This window comes from Lepisosteus oculatus, chromosome 2, assembly GCF_040954835.1.
Source record: "Lepisosteus oculatus isolate fLepOcu1 chromosome 2, fLepOcu1.hap2, whole genome shotgun sequence".
NCBI classification, from domain to species: domain Eukaryota; kingdom Metazoa; phylum Chordata; class Actinopteri; order Semionotiformes; family Lepisosteidae; genus Lepisosteus; species Lepisosteus oculatus.
The window spans coordinates 25,696,203-25,714,599 of NC_090697.1; the positions used below are offsets into that span (position 1 = coordinate 25,696,203).

The window sequence follows — 18,397 nt, forward strand, 5'->3', positions numbered from 1 at the left end:
GAACCTAACTTGTTTACTACAACTACACATGGATTTGCTGTTTGCTCTTTTGCCCAGTCTTATTGGCTTCGAGCCTTGCTTCACTTTCAACTATGACTTTGGATTATGTCTCTCTGTCTGCCCACCTGCCTCCCTGCTCTCATCAGCCTTATTGCCTGAATTCATCTTCACTAGGGTCCACCTCATTTCCTCTGACCACTGCTGTCAGTCAGGTAAGAGTTGCAGCATTACATTACTGCTCAACTGTTGTGAAAAACCCAAAAGTCAGAGTTTGGAGTTTGGAGAGCTTCTGGGGAGTTTATTTCTAGACTCACCCAGGAGTCATACAATTGTAAATGCTAAGCCTTTTAAGAGCAGTAATTTGAAGATGAAGTGTAATGATTGTCACATTCACCCGAGGATGGAAACTGGGCAGAAACTAGTGTGGATATCCAAACAGCTGTCAACATACAGTATTTCCTGATACACATAAGAACTTACAATTAACATTCAGAAGATGAATCCATGAAGAATGTAGTGCACTCTCTAGATTGGGTGATACAGTACACAGCTGGACAGCGGGACAGGGGAAAAGAAAAAGAAAATAAAATGAAGGAAAAATGCAGCCTCAAACGCTCTTGTCACAGTTCCCTTCCTGGACTGTCGCTGGAAGATTTTCGTCCTTCTGGGGAGGAGTTCAGTGGGTTTTAAAGGGCTCCCACAGTTGTGGCTCGTCCTTAATTAGCCAGGGCTGCTGTGGTTGCTAAGGCAAGACACTGCCCTTAATCCAGGGCTCCGCCTCCACACCGAACACACCCCTGTATTATGTCACACCCTGAGGAAGAGGGTATTTAAAGATCAATACAACTTCAAATACCCTCAGTGTGAAACCAAACTTATGGTCTACAAAGCAGTCCTCATTCCTACAGTACTTTACTGAACAGGGCTGAAACAAAGACAACATATAGGGGATATTCAAAAGTGCAAGGATCATATCCCTCTTTAAACACTGTTATGGAGGGTTTTATGTATCCCTTAGGTAAACTGACAAACAAATATCAATGTTGTCTTCCAAGCAGGCATCATAAACATTGTGATGTTCATCCATCGTCAGTCCCATTTTGTAGGTCATGTCATCCAGATGCAATACTCTAGGCTCCTTAAGAAGTTTCTCTTCTCCCAAATTAGCCAATGCAAATACACCAGATGAGGACAGAAGAAGTTATGAAGAAGTGGTGAAAGAAATCATGAAAAAATGCATTGACGGTATCGAGTGGGAGATTATGCCTCTTGACTGAATCAGGTAGACGTAGTATATGCATGTCGTTTACATGTTTTTCCATGTCCTTTCCATGTACAGTAAGTGGAAAAGAGAGGTCCAAAGAGATCGGTACATTGAAGCAAAGTAAGAGACTCAAAGAGATCTCACTATGACCAGACTGCGCAGCACAGCACCTGCTCAACCTGCCAGAGAGTGTGTTGAGACCACTTATTAGTTAACTTCTGGCTTATGGAGGACAATGAGGAATAGTAAGTGAATAAAGATGAAACATGTATATACTGCTTTGTAACTTTGTAACAAGTCAATAAAGAGAAGAACATAGGATTAAATAACTTTTTAAATTAAAAATCAGAATTATTATGGGACAGATTATACAAATATAGAAAAATAGATTTAAAAATAACATTTTATAATAAAAATGATTCATATATTTTAAACCTTTTGTCACAATATCCATACAGAGTTACGAAAGATATACAAAATAACAACAAACAACAAGAGAGTGATATTCACAGAGGGGTTACTTCAATGTGCCTGATTAAGACTGAAATTCAGATTAATTTCAAACCCCTATAAATTTATTTTCTCAATATAATATTCTGGATCAAGACTGGTTAGTCAAGACTAACCTGAAAACACTTTCAGATCAAAACAGATGCAGACTTAGCTCCTTTACATTTTTGAAGACCCCTTAAAGCCCTTTCCCAGACAGCAGTAACATGATTTTGATAGTAAAATATATCCCAAAACCTTCACAAATACTCCTTTTGGAACATGAGTGTTCTAGTACATCAGTGATCTATACGAAAAACCACCGTGTGGCAGTACGGCAGATCTATATGAAAAAATGCTTCCCTGCCAAATATTGTTATTTAATATATATAGCGACCAGGCTCTTCTCTTTTTCATTTAGTAGACTAGCCATCAATCAACAGGACAGCCAATGTGCCAGTCAGGAACCCTCTCCATAGGAATATAGGGGCAGTCCACTCCTTACATCACTTCTTTCATTACTCACAGTGGTGACTACATTACACCATTTGGGGGAGTGTGTGAATCTAATTGGAAATGCTCTCTCTAATGTCCAGGGTGTATGCAATACATTATGTCCAAGTAGTACAGTATGCCAAATACAATGAAAACTGTATGTCTATGTAGCCATTACAGGTGATTTGCTGAAAGAACTGCAGCTTGGCTATTTAGCAGTCTTATTGCCTGGAAGTAGAAGCTGTTCCGTAATTTGTTGGACTTTGACCGAATGCTTCGGTGCCGTTTAACGGACGTTAGGAGAGAAAACAGTTTGTGACTGAGATGACTGGGGTACTTGAGAATGGACCTGGCCTTCTTGACATCTAGCTGAGTGGATATCCTGGATGTTTGGTAGTTTACAGCTGGCAATGAGCTGCGCTGACTTCACCACCCTCTGCAGTACTTTGCAATCCCGGGCAGAGCAGTTCCCATACCAGGCAGTGATGCAACCAGTCAGGATACTCTCAATAGTACACCTGTAGAAGCTGGCCTGGATATGTAATGGCATGCCAAACCTCTTTAGCCTTAGGAGAAAGAATGGGTGCTGCCGTGCTGTTTTGACCACAATGTTGGTGTGGTGGGTCCAGGTTAAGTCCTCCCAGGAACTTAAAACTGTGATCAGGCCGATGACTTTTGTATCGTCCACAAACTTAATGATGGAGTTTGAGTTATGTCTGGTGGCACAATCATGGGTAAATAAGGAGTCGAGGACACGGCTAAGCACACAGCCTTGGGGGGCTCCAGTGTTTAGAGTCAGGGTAGAGGATATGTTGGTGCCCACCTTCACCACCTGCGGACATTCTGTCAAGAAGTCCAGGATCCAATTACATAGGGAAGTGTTCTGTCCCAGATCCTGGAGCTTGATGACAAGCTTTGAGGGCACTATTAAATGCTGAGCTGCAATCAACAAACAGCGTTCTCACATATGTTCCTTTCTTATCCAGGTGTGAGAGGGCAGTATGGAGGGCAGTGGCAATAACATCCTCTGTTGACCTGTTCTGGTGATAACGGCAGTGGGTCTAGGGTGTCAGGCAGTGAGGAGGTGATGTGTGCTTTGACCAACCGCTCGAAGCACTTCATGATAACTGATGTGAGTGCAGCTGACTCTGGGTTTCTTAGGGACTGAGACGATGGTGGTTTTCTTAAAGCAGGAAGGAACTATAGACTAAGCTAGAGAAAGATTGAATATGTCTGAGAAGACATCTGCCAGCTGGTCTGCACATGCCTTCAGAACAAGGCCAGGGATAGCATCAGGGCCAGGAGCCTTGTGTGGTTTGAATTTTTTAAAAGATTTGCCGAAAAAAGGTCGGGGGAGGGCTTTGTAACCATCCCGGAAGGGAGTGTAAACAACTAACACAGCACTCCTTTTGACCTCATCACATCATCCATTGCTAAAATTGTACCCTATCCACCTGGATGATCAGTATCATCCAGTTTGGCCATGCTGCAGTGTCATCTCAAATCATCTCATTTTATAGGAGTTATAGTGATGATGGTTCACAGTTCACCTCATGGCTCCTCACAGTAACATGTTTGCAAAAACAGCTTCTGTTCAATAGGTCAAACCCCTTAAACTACAGGATGACTTCCCCACAAAATACTTCCTGATGCCCAGAATTTATACCAGACTCCAGCTGCACAACTGGCTGAGGCGGTCTCTCTGTCTCAAGACAAGGTCGCCCTAAACCTTACCCCAGAGTTTAGACATTGATAAGCACAGAAACTGGACACTTCTGAGAAACATCAGCTTCAGCTATCCATACGTAGACCATAAGCAGGTACTATATTGGACTTAACATCCATTTCTCTGTTTCAACTCTAGGATGTTGGGTCAGACTGTCAGTCTCCTAATGATTAATCAATATGATTTTTATAGTCTATGAACAGGTCAATGCTCCCCACGGCCTATTTCAGGGAACTTCCTGGTTCCTGGTTCCAGAGTAGCTAATTTGGTGGAGGACCCTACTCCTGTAAAATGAAGAGACACCTAACTCCTCAGGTTTACTAGAATCCCTGCTACAGGTTTGTCATAAATGTGAGGAGCAGACTGTCCATATATTATCTCAGGATGTCATGGAGTGGTGTTACACATCTGACTGGCCTGTTGATAAACTGTAGTACAGCAACATCTACTATATATTTTTGTCAACGGGGGCAACTTCAAGGAAAAGCTGTAAAACCACAGTTGCTTTATTAAAAACTCCTGGAAAAAGCTTGAAGTGTATAAAAGGAATATAGATGAGAATACCAACGATAATGAAAAGGCTGACATACAGGTATTCAATTTGAGGATTGTCAACGATTGGGGCCAAGACCAGAAGGACTGCTGCAATTAACATCACGACTGGAATGATAAATGGGACCTGCAACCAATTAGAAAACACATTAGAGGCAAGTGTTGTATCCTCTCAGTATATCCTTTCAGAGTACTGAGAGACAATTAGACAATTCCGTTATTGTTCAGGGTTCAAAACGTATTCTGTTTTGCTTTGTACCTACTTCTTATCTTTGGGGTAATTTTTTCCATAGTCAAGGCATCAGACAACATTACTTACCTAAATGCACGTGCACGCAAAACCTAATAGGTGTCTATACTGTGCCACTGTTTCAGTAATATTAAGATAGTGATGTAATGTTCTAAAGATGAATTCCTTCACATAATTACATTCATTATTAATAGATAAAGTCTTATCTATCTAATTAGCTTTCTGCATTTGTGCTCCGCTAATTGAATTTATTATAATTACGCAATTGATGTAAAAGAGGTTTATTGATAGAAATGGGATTGACCTGGCAGTGACGTGAGGACGTGTGGTGTTATTTCTGATCATAGTTTTCTCTTTTGATGCTCCTGTCATCTCAGTACTGTCTTTTTCATGGATATACCATTTACTTGTATATGTTCTGGTCTTGCCAGTCTGATGCCAGGAAGACATGACTTTATCTTTTCTGAATTCAACAACTGAAAAATTTTACTAGTGATAGAATATCACTTTTTTCTATGTCACAGTACAATATGGAACCTTTAATGAGTGTGCATTCTGTTGCCATGAACTAGAACTATGAAATTATTTTCTAACATACATCTGTCTTATTTTCACCACAGGCAAGAATTCTGTATTGCTTCTCTGCCGATTTCAGTACTTTACAATAGGAATTTTGCCTTTAAACTAAGAATTTATATTACTATGTGCTTACTTGTTCATTCTTGAATAACAGTGCAGTGGGATGTAAGCCCATCTGGAATCAGTTTTAATTCACTCCATTAACATAACATCATGATAGAGTAAGAGTGGCCATCCTCTCTTAGGTTCAGATTAGTGTCTTATTCATTGAGCCACTTAACTGAACCTGTAGACTGCACATTATCAGTTAGCTCTCTGTAGGTTATAGTTCTTTTAAAGGATGAGTCCTGTTCATTTTTGGGAACTCATATTAGAGGTAAACTTTAAACAATGTACCTTGTAATAAAAAGTACAAAAACCTGGAAAGTTCAAAAGTACACAAAAGATACTATTACCATCTTAATTGAATGTTATGGTAATCAAATAAACACTGGATATGTGTGAAGATATTGAATAGTACTCCTGGAAAACAAAGAAATAAAGGCTTTTGAGGCATCAAAACAGTTATATCCCTTAGGTACAATTCATAAATATGTATAAAATGCCACATTTACAATTAAATTATAATAGGAATGAATAACCTACTTTCTCTACTAAATTACAATTGATCTCAGAGCGATGACGCTATTCCCTCAAGCAAAAACTGTTAATGACATTTTCCACAGTTGTGGTTCAAGAGGGGAACTGAGTCAGTATCAGAGCCGCAGGGGAACAAGCAGGGCTTGCCTCCATGTGTTAGAAAGCAGTAATAAGTGGCAAATGGATAGTGGGCGAAAGAAAGGGAATGTGAGAATTCTGCACTTCCACTGGAATTTGCCTCGGAAATTTACATTCTTTTTAGACTCTCTGTTCACATTTCCCCTTCCCTTTCTCACACTGCCTTTTTATCTCTTTACCCTTTTGCCTTATTTTTCTGCTCTCTTTTCCATTCTCCTACACACCTGTTTTTTCTTTTCTTTTTATTTTTCTGCCTGGATTTATTTTCTACTCGCTCCTTTTCAACAAATAATATGCAAGAGATACTGTATTTCAAATGCAACATTTTATGATTATTATGCAGTTAAGAAAAAATGATAGGAACTTTCTTCTGTTATCTCACCTTGTAAGTACTGTGGATGTTCTGTTTTTTAATCTTTAAATACAGAAGTCCGGCCAGTGTTGTCCCATTAAAGATCCAGCCCATGAAGCTGTAATTACAGCAGTGAAAAATTAGCTGTAATTTACAGATTTATTTTTAACCATTTATATGCATGCGTGTCTGCCGCTTTTATCCAAATCAATTCACATTTTGTATCTCTTTATTCAGTTGTGTATTTTAAGGATGCAATCTGAGTAAAGCACGTTGCTCAAGTTTCCAACAACAGGGCCCAGGATTTAAAATAACAACCTTACAGTAAATCCAAAGCCCTAATTCCAGCTCCACACTCCTTTCAAATACAACACCAAATTCACGCAAAGTTAATGTCAATAGAATACAATCGAGTGGCTAATCAGAACCAAAAAAAAAATCTTCGAAATAACATCTGAAAGTCAAATAATTACTTTCCTTTTAAGGTACCAGTTAAAATCTATATACAGAAAGAACTGCCTTGTTTCCTTGTCATTCACAAAATAATTGGGTTGAATAGATGTTGTTTATTAAACCACACTTATCACAAATATGTTTTCAAATATTGTGAATGCCATGAAATTTGTACAATTTAGATAGACTCTTGGGGTGGCCTAGTGGTGCAGTGGTCAACATTACTGCCTTGTACAGATGGAGCCCTGAGTTCAATCCCAGACCAGGGGTAAATTCTGCATGGAGTCTGTTCTCCCTGTTTTTGCTGGGTGCTCCAGTTTCCTCCCACTATTCCAAAGACATACAGTACATGTAGGTAAATCAGCTTCTAGGAAGACTGGTGCTGGTGTGAGTGTGTTTGTGTCTATCTGCCCTACGAAGGACTTGCGTTCTGTCCGGGGTGTATCCTATCCTGTGCCCATTGACAATTGATGGATGGATGGAAGTAAAATCTTTACTCTCGCTGGAATAAATTTGGGCCATCCAACACTGGAGGTGGAGGTGATGTGGGCATTACACTCCAGCCAGCCTATTAGCCCTGGAGGGATTAACCCCTGCTACTCATTTGGAAAGCAGGCTGGGTGGACCTGGGAGCCATCTGGAAGAAATTAGAGCAAGCTACATTGCTTGCCCCTACCTGGGATTGAACCCAGTACTTTCCAGTCAGGAGCTAGCCTCTCTTGTCGTCTGAGCTACCATGGCTCTGCTAATTAATACTAGTTTAACTAAAAGTGTATATTAAATAATATGTATTTGGTAAACGTCTTCCTAAATGAAGAGTCCCACTATGTTTGCCTGTTATTACATTTTACTAGTTGTTGGCTTTTTCCATCACTCTGTTGTCTCCTACTTCCAGTCCAGTCACTCCTTATTTTCCATCATGTACTATATTTTCTATATTCTCTCTGTCTTACCAGCTATCCTGTGATACTAGCCCCTACTCTTTATCTCAGAACACATTTTAGTGTCTTCAGAGGCCTAATCTTTTTAAATTGCACGTGTGTTTCCAGTGTTCCAATGCCTGTTCTTTGATCCTAACAATTTATCTCCTGTGCCTGACATCTGCTAAAGAAGCATTTTCTTGTAGTTTTATGTTTACTGTAACCTTTGAATATGATTCTGAACAATTTTCTTTTTAAATTTGTACCTTGTATTACACTGCATTATGTTTGGCATGTTGACAACCTATTTTGTACCTCTTCTTATTTACACTTAGTTACAATTACCTGTAAAACAGCCAATAAATATATCAGCAACAAAAACTTTTGTGATGATTCAAAAGATAATGCAGGAAAATCATAAAGCGCAAAGAGTAAATTTGAGCAAAAAAAACATAAGAAAATGTTTTATAAACAAAATGCCTCGAGAGTATACAACGCTCAATGTTGGTGTGATCTCATACCTCATGTCTGTTGGAATGAGGTCGAGGGCACCCCAGGAGAACTGTGTTTGTACCTGGTATAGTTAACGATGCTCTGAAAATCTCCAGGTATCAGCACCACTAATGCTATCACTGTGTTAAAAATGATAGCAGGGGAAGGAGTCAGGCGTCGGGCGTGAGCCATCGCCAGGATGTCCGGCTGAGCAAAAGCAAAACAGAGCAGCTGAGTTACCAAGGAGGAACAGCAAGCTCATACAGATCATACAGGTAGTTGACAGAAAAAACCTGGGTAAATGAGTGACAACAAGTATGTTGAAATCAAGCGCTGTCACACAAGTAGATGCGTTAATTAAGCAAATGACATACTAACATGCTTAGGATTGTGTAGAAAAAGTACTGGAGAGGTCCGGTTACCTATAATTATAGCAGTAACCAAGACTTGCTGATGTTTCACAAGCAGCGGTGTCTAAGGAGATGTCCAACTCCAAGAGAAAGAGATCATCAGAAAAGGGTAACAGTGGGTGGAAGTCCACACTCCAAGGCCATGATGTTCATGAACAAGGCAATACAGGTGTACAAATACAGATAAATGGGCTGCAAATGTCAATCTGGGGTGCCAATTTAATCAGAAACTCCAAGAACTCCACAGGGTGAGTGGGATATCATAGTAAGGCTGCAGGGAATAAACCTCACATATCACCTGGCATGATTGCGAATCCAGTGGCGCTGAGAGCAAAGGCAATTGACTACTGAGCAGTAGAGAAATGGGATAGGGTCAGATCAGTCTTCCTTCACCATATTCTCAACAAACGCATGAGTGCACAACACCCCGAGTGTTAGGTTCCAACAGTAAAGGGTTCTGGTAGTTCCATAATGTTGTTGGGCATATTTATCTGGCATGGTATGTGTTCCCTCTTTCCCTTATAAGGAAAAGTCAGTGCAAATCATTACTTAATGTTACTGAGCGGTACATCTCCCATGTTGCAGCATTTCTTTCCTAAAGATGGACAATGCCCCCATCCACAGAGCATTTGTAGTCACCCTGTGGTTTGAAAAGCATGACACTGATGTTATCCATACAGTATGACATGGCTTTCTCAGTTACCAGGTCTGTCATGCCCGACATTCCTCCCCTAGAGGGCACTCCACTACTCCTGTTATTAGTCCCATGATTGTTGCCATGTTCCACAGGTGTACCCTGTTTTGTGTACTGCTATTAAAGTCTAGTTCCTCTAGTCCTCGGGGCTCAACTTTAGGGTAAGGATGTCGCCAGGCCCATCTAGCACCAGGATACCCTATATCTGTCTCCTGAGGGCATAGGCCTCATCCCCGACACCTCCCGCTTCCTGAGCCCGGGGTCTGGAGGATCCTGCCCTGTCACCCATGGACCTCTATGTTTTTCCCGTGTTAGTGTTTTCGCCCTTCCCCGGGATTTTAACCTTGTCGCATCCCAGAATGACTTACTTGTTAATGGACTCCCAGACTGTGCCCTGACCTGCCTTCGGACCTGTTTGAATTTGGATGCCATTCTTTGTCTCCCCCGTTCACTGTCTCACAGACTGTCACTATTATTTTGTGCACTTTTAAACCCCTGTGTGTTTTCCTATATACCACGCCTCCTGTTTTCTCCAGCTCTTACTTCATCGCATAGGGTCTACTACAAGATCCGACACCCAGTTGAGTATTAATGGGATATTCTGGAACAACACCTGAGTTCTTAACCTGCATCAACCAAGTGTGAGTGGATTGACTTCATTGAGGAAGACTGGTGCTGCATCTCTCATGAAGAATTCCAGGCACTGGTTGACTTTATACCACAGCACATACAGGTTGTACTGGCCAACACCACAACTTGGGGTGGCTCAATACCCTATGAAGTGACTTTACATTAGTGTTTCCATTTTGTTGTCCTCTATCTGTTAATACATATTGCTTTATCGTAAGGCAAGTGTTCACTAAACTATTCTTATCTTACAGGAAATAAAAAAAACTCTACTGACAGTTTTAACAAATAATACATTATGACAACCTTAAAATGCAACAATTTGATGCTGGGTCATATACTCATTTGCTATGTTTTTGATACCTCTCAGTATATATTAATATTATGGAAAGATTTTCATATGTAAATTTGATATAATACCCATTGCATTTTCTGAGCTTTTTGTACAAGCAAGAAAGTGTTTTATATTTGAAAAAAAAAACTAATCAATACCAATTTGTGGCAATTTGTAAATGAATGGATCTGGTGATCTGGATATGGCCAGAGGGGTGGTGTACAGTATGCCCACCTGTTCCGGACGATGACCGTGGACAGTTAAGGGAGCTGTGGACAACTGTGGATAACAAGGCTGTGTGATTAGATGTTTGACGGTATGATTGTGCTGTCTGGTAGATGCTTGATGGATCTGGAAAAAAGGCTCCAGTTGAGGGGTCATCCTGTATGTGTTTCGTGGCTGTATGTTGGGTTTTGAAGGTGCAGAAGCTCTTTATTTGACAATTTCCTTACCATATGTCCTTCTCTTGCTGTCACAAAGCACACTCGGCCTCCACTGAAGAGACTCCCGTTGAGACATCCAAAAGCAGACAGCGCAGCAGCCACTGACATCAGCCAAGCCCAGCTGCCGAGCACTTTGGTCCTGTTAATGAACACATAGTTACTTCTGTCCTCATTATTAAATTAATCAAACACTCAGTGACATTCATACAAAGGCAGTTCTCTCATACATGTTAACATGCTGGTGCTTTAATTGTGTCCCATGCAGACATCTGTCTTGATCGTTTTTATTTTTAAGGCATAAGTCTTGCTATGCTTCTCTTAAAGCAGAGTTGAGAGGTATTATATAAATATTAAACATGCATTAATTATAATAATAATTGCTTACACTTATATAGCGCTTTTCTGGACACTCCACTCAAAGCGCTTTACAGGTAATGGGGACTCCCCTCCACCACCACCAATGTGCAGCATCCACCTGGATGATGCGACGGCAGTCATAGTGCGCCAGAACGCTCACCACACATCAGCTATCAGTGGGGAGGAGAGCAGAGTAATGTAGCCAATTCATAGAAGGGGATTATTAGGAGGCCATGATTGGTAAGGGCCAATTGGAAATTTGGCCAGGACACCGGGGTTATACCCCTACTCTTTTCGAGAAGCGCCCTGGGATTTTTAATGACCACAGAGAGTCAGGACCTCGGTTTTACGTCTCATCCGAAGGATGGCGCCTGTTTACAGTATAGTGTCCCCGTCACTATACTGGGGCATTAGGACCCACATGGACCCCAGGGTGAGCACCCCCTGCTGGCCCCACTAACACCTCTTCCAGCAGCAACCTTAGTTTTCCCCAGGAGGTCTCCCATCCAGGTACTGACCAGGCTCACACCTGCTTAGCTTCAGTGGGTTGCCAGTTGTGAGTTGCAGGGTGATATGGCTGCTGGCCATATCACATACAGTAAGCAGGAAATTAAAAGGATTCACAGAACATTCAGTTTTCCCAAGCTAACAAAGTTTTATTACAGCAATACAGTCGTAACAAACTCTAATAGAGATGTGAAAGCAACAAGAAAACATTGAGAAGCTGATGTAACCTCATTAGCTTGCGAAAGCAAAGCTACCACTAGATGTCGCCTGAGAGGCAGCCTCAAAGACCCATTCTACTCTGTTCAAGTATATGTGTAAATAGGGAATTATGTAAAGAGGAATGTCACAAAGAACCAAGGGAAAGACTTGGAAAAATTTCTTTGGGCAGAAAGGTGAATAAAGATGTAATAATTGTATGTTTTTTGTCTTGTTACTTTAGTCAAACAGGACAGCCCAAAGCAGATGTTTACTGATGGCTTTATACATCTATTTTTTGGGGGTACAAAAGTACGGAACATAAAATGATAAAAGAAAATGGTACAGTCTGTTTGGATTTCTAATGTATGATTGAATGTAAGAAAATAAATATTTTGAATTACTTGGGTTAAAATAGAAATTGGTGTATGACTTGAAGTCAGATGTCTCTGCAGCACCCTTGCTATTCGAGTGAGCACATTGGTCTGATCACCGACAGGTTTCTAAGTCCCTTCATTTCATCTCACCCCCATGTGACAGCCACAGCGTTGGAAGACATGAGTTCTCTGGGAGTCATGGCAGCCAGGTAGCTGACATTTACCAGCAGGTAGAGCACTGTTACCATGGGGACGGCTAATATCATAGCTCGTGGCAGATTCACCTGGAAGGAGATCAAAAGAGGAATGGTTAGTGCAGGTCACCACACTGAATCCAATTTCCTGTCCACTCATTACTTACAAATTACTTAGGGACTTGATGATGGCTTTTGTTCACCAGAGGAGTCTTTCATCTATCCAATGTGATTATCTTTAATGAAGCATTATGCCAATTAGCAAGTGGGTTGAGGTTTTCATTTAAATAAGACCTTATGCTAATTAATGACAATGCTAATTTTGTCATAGATCGTGATGTGATGGGCGTAAACCAGTAATGGATATTTCTGGTTTCTTTCTTCGTTTAAAAAATATTAAAATATGAATTGTTTTTGGCTGGATCTTTTTAGTACAATTGTTTACAAAGCAGAAAAGGAAAACAACTGACAGTGGAAATTACACATCTACACTTTTTATAAAAAGGTGAACAGTTGATTGTTTTCCATGAGTGTTGGTAAATGTCTATAATTTATGTGTGTTTAGAGCTTAGATCTTTTACATAATCTCCAAATCTCTGTAAAGCTGGGAATGATTATACAAAAGTATACGTTTTTAAATGTGTATTAAACTGCTGTATACATATAAGGATAACTTCATATTAAGTTGCAATTTAATTTTGATTTTGAGTAAACATTTATCCCATCCCTTTGATTACTTAACTTGAACCTCAATAATTGTCTTCATCCACATCTCTCTACTAAGCACAGAAATACTTATAAAAGTTGACATCATGTTCAGAACACTAAACCTTACAGATGTCATTCTCAGAAATTCATGACTTTACGGATAAATTGAATAGTCTGATGGTTATACAGTACACTTTTGTAAAAGTTTGTGAAATCCAGCACAATTCCCTGTCTACATTCTAGAGCTTCATAATACTTTGCAATTGCAGTATTAATACAAATGCAAGTTCAAATGTTGTTTAAGCTGGTGGCCATGGAAAGGAGTTTGTGAATAAAGGAGTCCCTATAAAGTGCTTGAAGTGACACAGCATTTTGTCATTTAATAAATGATTAATTTTTAGATATTTGCATCTTTTTCTGTAAATAAAAGTTAGCAATATATAAACAGCTCTGAGAAGAAGCAGATTTACCCTATGCAGGAATGCATTTAAATTATATGACTGCATCTGTGTATTAGTAAAATATTGTGGTAGGTTTGGACAATAAAATAGTTTTAGTGATTTAATTGAGTCAAGAGGGTGTGGCCAAGAGCACTTTAACATTCAGGTTAAAATAAAAAGATAAAATCACCATCAGCTCCTACGAAAATAAGATATTTAAACATTGCAACGAACAGGTCTTTCCGGACCCTATGCGGACGACAAAATCCAAAGAAGTGGGGAAACACTGGGAAAACGTCATGCAGGAATACGGGGTTGAAAACAGGGGGGCGTGTCCAAAGTGCGCTGGTGCACGGGGAAGTGTGGCCGAGGCAAACAATCCAAGAGAGTAATCCTTAGAGGGTATCCAAAAACACAAGAGTAAGTCCAAAGCCAGGAGATCCATCAAAACAAGGAACAGGAACAGGAACAGGAACAGGAACAGGAACAGGAACAGGAACAGGAGTTAAAACCTTAACGGGACCAGGCGCTTCCAGGTCCCGGACTCGCATGGTACGGAAACCAGATGCAGAGTCCAGATGAGCGTCAGCGCCCGCCTTTTAAGGTGGGCTGGGAATAGGGATCAGGTGCACAGAATAAAGTCTAAAGTGAAAGGGCTGGAGCGCCCTTAAGGAGGGGGAACTATAATCGTCACAAACATACTGTATGATCAACCCATGTTTTATAATAATAATAATTGCTTACACTTATATAGCACTTTTCTCGACACTCATCACCTCATCTTTTCCTTATGAATAATAAAGATGACCCCAGTCTGTATCAAAACAGTGTAGATAGTTTGGTTGGATGGAGCGGCCAGAATGCCTTGAAATATTTTAAATCCTAGAAAAATGGAAGAGTCTTGAGGATGTGTTCTAAGATATTAGCACAGCCAGTTGAGCAGGGCTTTCAAACTGCTTACATTAAGAGTATGTTAAGACTAACTTTTACCATCTCTTCTCATCTCTCACATGTTCTGCATGAAGAATAGCAACTGATGCCTTCAAACACACAATTTTGAGACCTCCAATACATACATAAAATAAAATGCAGAATTCCTTTATCCTACATTTAATCGAATTACTCATTGAGTAAATTAGTATTGGTTTCTGGAAAAGTGCAATTGGTGTTTATGTGCCAAAATGAAGGGGTATTGTGCAATTATAGGGACTTAGGGCGACTGTAGTGGAGTAAACTTACAGGTTCTGGTAAGCTGTGTGGATTTCTGTGGGAGGATGTGTAACGTACTATCCTACATAACCATTCTAAAAGATTTGATTTACCTAAAATGTAATTTTTATTTGTTTTTGATACTTTTTGTATAAGTCTCTCTATGAGTAAAACAGCTGCTTGGATGCAAAAATTTCTGAGGAACCAGAAAATAAAGTATTATTGTATCATTTGTCAATATAAAATTATGTGCAAACATTTACTGTATATATGCACTCATAATCACAATTAGCAATACAATAAGGAACTGTTTGTTAACTTATACTTATTTACATATCTAAATGTGAAAAAGTTCATCCTAGTGAGGATTTCTACTGAATGAACCTATTTAAAAATGAGAATCATACTTGATATTTGTACAACAAAACTATCTTTACATGAAAGAGGGAACCCTCTTCATCTATTCATCCTCCACCGGACTACAACACCTTTCTGACAGACACATGGCTGCCTGTCTGCACCAGCAGCCCCACATGGACAGCAGGTTATTCAAGGAGCAGCTTGAAGGGAGGCCAAAGATCAGACCGGAGTTATGCAGGACTCAGGGAGTAATACTGACACCTTGGCTCTTATGAGGAAGGGGCAAAGAACCCCGGATGACAAAATAATTCACATGAATAAAAACAATAAAAACAAAAGGTGTTCATTTAAGCAGCTCTTGTAGTTTAGAATTACAGGATTTGTTATTAAAATAGTTTCGTGAGCGCCAAACAGAAAAAAATAATTTAATTGAATTCAAAATTCTGGTCATAATACAACACAAATTGCAATTGTTCAGTGGGGGGCAGTGAACATTTCCTGAAGGCACTGTCTGCTTATTTTCTAAGACAATGTTATCTAGGCAAAATTGTATTCTTCAGTGCTCCCTGAAAATGTCAGAAACTAGTTTGACAATCACAATAACATTGAGTATTCTACAGTGACATGTAGCAACCTAAAAGCTACATTTGCATATCTTAATTCTGAAAATAATACATTTATAAAAAAATAGGTTATTCAATGCAGTTTAAAACACCTGTTTGATTAATTCCTTTATACATTGACTTACATGTTGCTTTTTACATTACAGTCATTTAAGTGATTTTTTCATGTTCATTGTCAATAGTTTTATTATTACTAACCTCAGAATATTTAAAAGAATGAATTTCATAATTGCTGCCAGTTGCATTGCTGGTTTTATTTTTATTTTTATGTATTGTGCAACATTGCACACCCTTGTAACCAATGAGCATTGCAATAACAGATGTGGATTCTCTTCTTTAATACAATTCCTTAATGCTTTTTTAGACGTTTTCCACATCAAGAGACAGAAGGTAACAGATAAAGAAAAGAACTGCTGGTACTTTCACCTCCCCTTGAGCCCAAGAGGTTAAAGAATTGTACGCCACAATAAATGCAAACTGGGGCACTTCATTTAAATTTAGATCTACTGTATGTTTCTTGTATTTTACTGATTCAGTATCTGAGGTCTATCATTACAGTTGTTGCTGGGTTTCAAGATGTGCTCCACATTTATCCCCTGGGTTCCAAGAGGCAGGGGCAGATTTGAATTTACGACCTCACAACCATTCCATTCTGTGGGGGTATCTGGGTCACAATTATCCCCCGTTTTACTGACATTTTTTTCAGGAAACTCAAGTTGTGTAATTATTGAAAAGACTATACAAGAGAATGAATATTTGTTGTGGAACCAAATTCTCACCTATTGTAATCTGTTTCTCTTTCTATATATGGAAATATATTTATTTATATATGTATGATATATACTGTATATTCTATATATACAGTATATACACTGTATATTCTATATATATCTATATTTACATTTTGTAATGTAATAAATTGAAGAATTTGTACTTTTTATAATACAATATTAAATATTATCCAATTTGATTCCTAAAGTTGTAAAGACTTCAACAGTACCACTAAATAATCAGGCACTATCCTAACAGTTTCTTTCTGTTGCTAGCAATTGTTTCTAACTTCACACTGCTGAATTAAGTGACAATAAATTATTGCGCAGATTTGCAACCTTAGTCCATGACGGCCAAAGCCAGCAGGTATAATTCAATTAGAAAATCACTTATTGTCCAAATACTTAATTTACTTAGATAACAAAGGGTCAGTGATGGAATTAAAATATGGAGGACAATTTGACCTTTCAGGACTGGAGTTGCTCATACCTGTGACAGATTACATTTTCATGAATACATGCATTCTGACACAAAAGGGCAAATGCACACATCTCAGTAGTTATATTCACATTTCTTTGCACAGATTTCAGATGGATAATGCTTTTTTTTGCTAACATAAAGCATAAATGTGCTCACCTCAGGGCGTTTCAGTTCCTCGATTACATAATTCAGATTGTTCCACCCATCATAGGACCACAGACCTTGATAAAAAGCCTTTCCTATGGGGTTCATGCCAACTATTGTGCCTTCAAATGCCTTGTGGAAGCTGTCTGTGTTTCCTCTAAAGAGCAGCAGCACTCCTCCGATCACGATCACCAACAGGGCCAGCACCTTGGCCACTGTGAAGATGACTTGGATGGACATTGAGAACCGAACATTGAGGCAGTTCACAATTGCTAGTGTCAGTATACAGGCAGCAGCCACACTCTTGACCACCAGCTGAGGTGGGTAGCAGCCCTGATAAAAGGGGGCCACAGCGTACTCTGCAAAGCTCAGGGATATTCCTGTAATGCTGGCTGGCCTCAATGCAAACGTGGCGATGAAGGCGAGAAGGAAGGCTGGCAGAGGCCCTGACGTCCGGAGAATATAGATGTACTCCCCTCCCGATTCCCGAATGACAGTCCCCAGCTCTGCATAGCAGAGAGACCCCAGCATAGCCAGGACACCACACGCTGCCCAGATCACCAAGCTTCCTCCTGGACTTCCGATATTGTACAGCACCCACTGGGGGGACATGAAAATTCCTGATCCGATCATAGTGCCCGCTATCAGGGACACGGCACTGACCAAACCAACCTCCCGTTTCAGGCTGAATGTCTGCACCTTCTCATTGATCCCTGAAGATGTGTAGGTTGATGTAGAACCTTCCATATCTTGCTTATTTCTGTTGGTATCCATATCTTTGTTTAATCTTCACAATTTAAAGGAATAGGAAACTTGTTTGCAAAGTAAACTAATGTAACACCAATGTATATGAGGTCTGGAGTGACACACTTATAACAATTGGATCAGTTAATGATTACATTTGACTTGTTCACTGCATTTCACAAGAAGCTTGCTGTTAAGTTATTATTACCATTAACTATTCTTGTTTTCTCAGGGAATCATGCAGAACAGTGTTTTCATTATTTATTCTGGAGGCTAGAGCGTGTTTCATAGTTAACTAATGACTAAGAATAAGGCTACATTAAATAGTTGGTGGTTAGAACTATTTGTTCTACATCTAGTTGTTGTGATGTTTGTTACATTTTAAAAGCAGAATAGTAAGCTGGAAGTTAACAGGACTAATGTATGACTAA

The 18,397-nt window shown here is 39.6% G+C and overlaps 1 protein-coding gene across 2 annotated transcripts; it reads right to left on the bottom strand.

The window, feature by feature from the left end:
- Positions 1-277: 277 nt before the first annotated feature.
- On the bottom strand, positions 278-18,079 carry LOC102682416 (b(0,+)-type amino acid transporter 1-like). Of its 2 annotated transcripts, XM_006626353.3 has the most exons (6): positions 17,235-18,078; positions 12,444-12,577; positions 10,867-10,996; positions 8,432-8,556; positions 6,515-6,602; positions 278-4,653 (listed from the first exon to the last, which is right to left on the bottom strand). In XM_006626353.3, exons 1-6 carry the CDS (start codon positions 17,994-17,996, stop codon positions 4,423-4,425), a joined length of 1,470 nt encoding a protein of 489 aa, XP_006626416.3. In that variant the 5' UTR covers positions 17,997-18,078; the 3' UTR covers positions 278-4,422. The 2 variants fall into 2 exon arrangements, with proteins under 2 accessions (XP_006626416.3, XP_015212337.2); XM_015356851.2 differs by lacking the exon at positions 278-4,653 and having other exon boundaries at positions 6,529-6,602; positions 8,379-8,556; positions 17,235-18,079.
- Between the last annotated feature and the right edge of the window lie 318 nt (positions 18,080-18,397).